Source organism: Hyalella azteca, unplaced genomic scaffold, assembly GCF_000764305.2.
Source record: "Hyalella azteca isolate HAZT.00-mixed unplaced genomic scaffold, Hazt_2.0.2 contig5779, whole genome shotgun sequence".
Classification (NCBI taxonomy): domain Eukaryota; kingdom Metazoa; phylum Arthropoda; class Malacostraca; order Amphipoda; family Hyalellidae; genus Hyalella; species Hyalella azteca.
In genome coordinates this window covers 62,251-68,963 of record NW_025935959.1, presented here as the reverse complement: position 1 = coordinate 68,963, position 6,713 = coordinate 62,251, and the positions used below count along the sequence as shown (strand labels likewise).

At 39.6% G+C, this 6,713-nt stretch overlaps 1 protein-coding gene across 3 annotated transcripts; it reads right to left on the bottom strand.

Moving 5' to 3' along the window:
- Window positions 1–407: 407 nt before the first annotated feature.
- LOC108667141 lies at window positions 408–6,181 on the bottom strand. 3 transcript variants are annotated; one of them, XM_018154130.2, is made up of 7 exons: window positions 5,932–6,181; window positions 5,592–5,680; window positions 5,096–5,227; window positions 4,705–4,774; window positions 2,662–3,702; window positions 1,931–2,042; window positions 408–1,560 (listed from the first exon to the last, which is right to left on the bottom strand). In XM_018154130.2, the coding sequence occupies exons 1-7, from the start codon at window positions 6,038–6,040 to the stop codon at window positions 723–725; spliced, it is 2,391 nt and encodes a 796-aa protein (XP_018009619.1). In that variant the 5' UTR covers window positions 6,041–6,181; the 3' UTR covers window positions 408–722. The 3 variants fall into 3 exon arrangements, with proteins under 3 accessions (XP_018009619.1, XP_047736589.1, XP_018009617.1); XM_047880633.1 differs by having other exon boundaries at window positions 408–1,557; XM_018154128.2 differs by having other exon boundaries at window positions 408–1,575; window positions 5,932–6,180.
- Between the last annotated feature and the right edge of the window lie 532 nt (window positions 6,182–6,713).

The window sequence follows — 6,713 nt, the reverse complement described above, 5'->3', positions numbered from 1 at the left end:
AAATTTGGAAAAAATGACACATGAAAATAATTATTGCCATCTAAATTGAATCAGGCAATACTTACCACCACCCTTGCCGGCGGACCGGAGAAAAGCTCAACTATCGTTTGTCATTCTGACAATTGTTGTTTGTAAGGTAATGGACTAATGGAATCTGCTGTAAAGGATAGGATGATCGATCACATGACTTTTAACCATCAGACACAGCATTGTTTAGTCAAATATCTCTTGCATGGCGTTAAAAACAATATTATCACACAAAAATTACGTGAGACAAACAAGGGTATTTTAAACGTGAGTTAAATTAGAAATTATTGCAGCAGGAACTGATGCTGGTATATCCACTAGTGGCGAAGTGCCTTCAACAAATAAAAACATAAAACCAAGGGAAATCTCTGGCAGAAATGTTAAATGTGAACACTCTTTTTTCATTTCGAGGTTCTGGAGCAAGCTTGTTGCTTTCATTTTACTGCTGCCAACTTCAGCAAAAAACGGTAGATTTCAACAGCAGTTTTACTCAAAGAATACCTCTTCAGAAAAAAGGAAAGCATGGATTATGACCAACTTTGCATAGAATAAACATCGATTTTATCGGTGATTTAGCAAAGGTGGTGAAATAAAATTTAGAAATCGAAAACGTCAGCAAGAAGCAGGAGTCCCTCGTAAAAGAGAGGAAGAGCAAAAGGACTTTCCCAGAGCCAGTCGTAGGTGACGGCCGCTAGTCAGGCGAGCACCCATCTGACGCCCTCTTGTGGAGGGACGGCCTCTTCGGCAGCGACGTCGTCAGAGTCTGGAACTCCCTTTGCCAGCCTCGACGAGCTTCTGGTACGTGAGTTGAAGCGAGCACGAGGCTGAGTGCTGCCAGCTTTAGTGACGACCTCGTGTTCATTTTCAGAATCACCTTCGAGCGTTTTGGTACCGGCATGTTCATCAAAATCTATTCCTACGTCCCCGAAGCTGTCAAAGCTGTTGAAGAAATGAACAGGTATCCGCTTCGTGTATCTTCTCTGACGTCTCTTAGCTTCTTCTGATGACGGTTTTAGATCATATTCGTCGTTGGGAGATGATTTATCAGCATCATTTTTGTCGTTGGAAACAACGTTCGCATCCATGAAATTTACAGTTTTTTCATTATGAGCCAAAGGTCGGTCGCCAGGGGAAGCAGTGTAGGCAGTGGTCTGGATTGGACTTGCAGTGTGCGGTGAATGATACTTAATGTATTGTTGGTAGTCCGTGGAAGCCATGCCTTTTATTGCGTTCTCCCTAGCTCCCATGCTGTGGATGTAGTGTTCGAAACTTTCCCCACCATCAGATCCCCTCCTAGGTTTAAACCCTCCACCGTCCCCACTACCGTCCAGGACGACAGCGGGGTTATGGCTGACGGGGAGATGGGGAGGTGAGGGCAGCTGCTGCTCACTGCCTCCCATGTTTTGGGTGAGGAACCAGTTGAGGGTTAGGATGAGCAGGAAGCCTATGGCGTCCACCCAGAAGATCCAGAGAGCCGTGCGCCACCAGTTGCTGTAGCGCGTGTACACCCCAGAGCGTGGGTGGCGCGTGCTGCTGAAATTCAGGAATCTGCCAGAGTCAAATGAAATGTGATTCTCACATCGGAAAATATCGTCTTCCCTCGGGAAAAAATATATACTAAACGAAGAAACATATTAATCCCACAGAAAAAATATAAATGCTTCCCATCAAATAAGTTCGGATCGTTGAGTATTAATAACTAACGCGCGAACAGGAAAAAATGTATGCGAATAAGACATTTTTCTATGACCTTAGAATATAAAAAGTGGATTAATAATCTCCTAAGGTAATGAAAGTGTTTTTCTCAACTCCCACTTGCCGTTATTGTCAAGCAGCTGATTTCAATTCTTCTCAAAAAAAAAACTTCTCAGCCATCATATGGATTATGAGACGAAGCACAAACCTATAATTCTGTAGCCAGGGCAAGGGAAGATGCTGCGCACTGTGGTTCTGCTCAAACTTCTGGCGCTCGGCCACCTGATTCGGGTACTTCTGACGAACTTCACGGCTATATTCTGTAACCGAACTACACAATTACTTATCTGAAATTCAAATATACATACTTGAAAATAAAACAAGTTAAAATTTCTGAAAAAAGTAACCATGTGTTCCACAAAACCAGGCTTAACAAATTTCACATTGGCTCGAGCAATAATAGTACGACATCATTCAGCCGATCGTCCAGCGCCACACAATTCCAATGACAAGCAAACCGACTACGGCGCTAAATACTGACAACATTCACTGATTACTGTCCACGATAAGTAAACAAATTTATAAAGGCATAGGAGATGAATGCACACGAATATATTCTCAGAATTCCGTCTCAAATTCGATTGTTATGCATTGAATAACTCTCGTGGCACCAGGCACACAACAAAATATTACCTCTGCTACAATGGCAACTCTCATGGCACCAGGCACACAACAAAATATTATCTCTGCTGCAATGGCAACTCTCATGGCACCAGGCACACAACAAAATATTATCTCTGCTGCAATGGAAACTTTCATGGCACCAGGCACACAACAAAATATTATCTATGCTACAATGGCAACTCTCGTGGCACCAGGCACACAACAAAATATTATCTGTGTACACTGGCGACACTGCCATGAGTGCAAGAAGCTCACCTGCGGCTGGGAGGCAGGCTCCTATAATCTCCCTGCAGAGCGGACACGCCGTGTTGGTGGGGCAGGGCCGGGCGAGGCGCCGGAGACATGGCTCACAGAACACGTGGCTGCACGGCTTCACGCAGAACGGGCTGAACAAAAGCTCAAGGCAAATTGCGCACAGCAGATGATCAGGGTAGTCGATGAGCTCAGGGTACTCGGAGGTGCTCGTTGTGGCCACCTTGGTGGTGGAGTCGATGGTTGAAGCGCACGTGCCGGCGGTGGTGGTGGTGGTGGTGACGCATGTGCTTGGAGAATTGGTTGATGATATTGATGCAGATGAAGAGCTGGGATGAACTGAATTGCTGATGTTAATTACACTAACAGTGGGCATATCGCAGTTGCGAATATGTGAGTTACCTTGACATGATATAGTCACGTCTATTTGGTTTACAGAGGATTCCTCAACAGGATATGTGGAGGTGTGGCTGTTGGAATTGTCATAGGAGGTGCTAGGATTATCGCCAGTTTCAGAATCTGATATTAAAGAAGAGTTGTTCGAAGCTGGACTAGAACTTTTCCCGGCGTGCGTCAGGGTACAGGCGTCGTGATAGTTCGGAAAACTCAATTCACCTTCATCTGTCGGGCAATACTTTCGGGCACTTTTGTCTTTAGTAAGAGAAAGCACTCTAGGCAATTCAAAGTCAACATCAGGTACAGGTTCACATGGAGAGTTTGCTTGCATGGCAGCTTGATTAGATTCATCAGAATTCGCATTATTTTCTGTGGCAGTAGATAAAATATCCTTGTCCCTGCAAGCAGAACTGTGTGATAAAAAACTGTCCAAAGAATAAGAAGCAGGTAGCGGTGCGGTGCAAGATAGCTCTTGATTATTAAGTAATTTAACATCGTCATTAGCAGATAAAGATTTACAGCTTGAGTGTTGAATGCTGCTTTTAGTTTGCTGACTTGGTGGCGACTGAGAAGCTTGAGCAATTCTAGTAACTCCTGCAGGATCTAGAGTGTCGTCCCACCGCAGTAGTAGAGGCTCCTTCACTTCATCTGTAATAATGTAAACAACAACAGCAATAATATAACAAATCACAACAAAAGAGCCACTAAATGGAAAACTGAATCCAAACAATAGTGATAACGTGTGCAACCAACCAAATTTTTTCAACTGTGAGTGGAGAGCGTTTCAGGTTAGTAAACATTCTAACTTGATGATGTTTAAAGCAACTTCTGACTCCAAAATTTCACTTACAACCAAGATTTCTCATTAAATAAATAATTCCCACATGTTGAGAAATTTGCTCCAGTTAAATTCAGGTTTTTTTTATAAGATATCCTATTGCAATTAGAATTATACATTTATATGGAATTGTAACAAACATTGATATTCAAGAGTGAACAGTATCGTCTTTGTTATTCTTTTGTTAATAAAACCATCAATTTCTAATTTAAATCACAGTTACAGTTATTCATGTATCACTTAGAGTTAGGAATTCCGCTCCATAAATAAATAGTTACTTTAGAATCATTTCTAAAAATAAATCAATAATATTACAACACCATTTTCAATTCTGCTTGCTTCAGCTACGCTTAAATTCCACTTACCCATTTGATGATTATCGCTGGAAAGTTTAAATTTATGCAGATATTATAGACGAGTACGTATGTTTTTAAAGGTTCCAGGAAAGTAGTGGCAGTATTTAACAAGAACCAGATGAATCAAAACAAGGTCAGTTAAACTTTCTTGGCTGTTGGACATTTATATTGAACTCAGCAGGGAAAATTATATGAAAGATGCAATGTTTGCTGCCTCTGACAGTGAACAGGCGCTAAATAAATCATTGGTGAAATATATACATAAAGAGAGCTGCACACCGTGCAATTTTATCAAAGAATTGAGGGTGAAACTAAGGTAGATTTCTGATTCGAACATTGAATCTAGATAGAGGGAACATAACTAGTCACTAGATGATAATGGGACAAAAGACTCGCGTGTTAAGGTTTAAGAGTTTATTGAGAGGGAGCTTGGTGGTGTAGCTTTAGAACCTTCACCTTCTGCAGCGTCGCTAGAACAGCTCATGCTGCTGCCTGCCGCACTCACAGCATAGCCAGAATAATCCACCTGAGGATGTGGTTGTAAACTTCTTGTAAAAAATTGGAAACTTATTTATTTCAAAGTAACCAAAGATGTATTTGTAAAAGCCAAGCATGATGATCCTAACTAATATGAGTAAGTAGGTTACCATCAACAGTCTTCTTTTAACATATCAGGAATATAAATAGGAAAATACTTTGAAGGAATCAAAGAAAGATTATTACATTAACTTCAAATAATGTCAAGGATTTCCCATTCATCAGAAAGGGAAAAGTTGTAAGATATTTACCCTAACTTCAGTAAATCGTATCAGAGTAACTAATTATATAACCAATTGCATTATATCACCTTGGAGAAAATGAGATGTACAGAGGGCAGAATGTGAGCACCACAGCCACACTGACAGCCCTTCACAAAGTTGAAGGCACCAATTCTTGAGCTGCATTTGGGACACTTCAGCCTTGCCGTTGTGAAGCCACTCTAGAAAAGAGAAGTAAACTATTAAAATGAGCAACAAAAACCTTTGTAACCAAAAATTAATATGAACCATAAATACCTATATAAATATTAATATGAATATAAATAAAAATTTAGAGCATTTTCAAGAACAGATATGTTTTATTTACTAATACTGACACAATGAATAGTTAGAAAAATAATATTTTTAAGCTAACTTTCTTGTTTGTGCATTAAAAAATCTGAGGGAAGTGAATTAAATTATATCACACTTGTGCAAAAAAAGGAGCTAAAACAAAATTGTGGATTGACATATTATTTAATGAAGGCAGAAGAGGGTAAATGTAAACAAAGAAAACTAAGTAAATACTAGTTTAAAGTAACTTACCTCCATCACAGCACTGTAAGCAAAGTTGGGCAAGTTTTCAGCATCAAGGTATAGGTGTGATTTATCCTTCAGTGACGGGCATATATCTTCTGCACAAATAACAATAGTGTCACATTTTTAAAGAGAATTTAATGCTTCCATGCCTAAATTTCCAATAGAAGAAATTCTCATGGGACCTGCCATTGATACATACACAATAATTATTAAAGATTAACAGATCATATCAAAATAATAATATGACTTGGCTGTACACCTATAAATTGAGATTAATGAATGCTATAAATTATATATCAGGAACAAAAAAATAATTGTAATGAATTAGAGTAACTTTATTACTTACCACTACCAGTAGAAGAAGAGTGCAGAGGAGCAGAATGTGCATCAAGAAGTCTGTGGTTTTCTGAGTCTAGGAGCTGAGTACGGCAACCAATGCAGCGAACAGGAGCCATCACAGTGAACTTATTGAGGGGATAATTTAATGGTTCTAGGGCCCACTTCCAGAAAACAAGAATTATCACATAGCAAAAAAAGTCATACCTACTAATTTATGTTGTCCAATGTAAATTAGTAGGACTATAGATAATTAAGTAAATGAGTGTGTAAAAAAACTTGCCTAAAAATATTGTCTTCAGTCTTGTGCTACAGATGTTTCAGAGCTCAAGGACATATTTACAAGGCATATTTACTCAGACAAGGCATATTTCCAAGGGCATATTTACTCTTAACATTAACTCTTACATTTACATTCTTAACATATTTACTCTCAACATTTACTTTTTAACAAGGGCATATTTACTCAGAAGCTTGATCTGTTGATCAACATAGGCTTTGCGCTTACAATAGGCAATGAACAATTAAACAATTGAGAATCAGAATGCAATTGCACAAGCAGGAGGTTACAATTGCACTGCCACTGCTGCAATGCTGGCATTGAATGTAATGTATGTAGATGTAGAGCATCAATGCATGCACTGCATTGCTGCTCTCCATAACTGCACAAGGAAACATTTGGGCAACAGCTTTAATTGTATCACTATATAAGTCTTGACAAGTTGACAAGCGTATATGCATAGGTGCCTGCCTGCCTGGCGCCATAGTGACAAAGCAGAGAGTTTTTTAGAC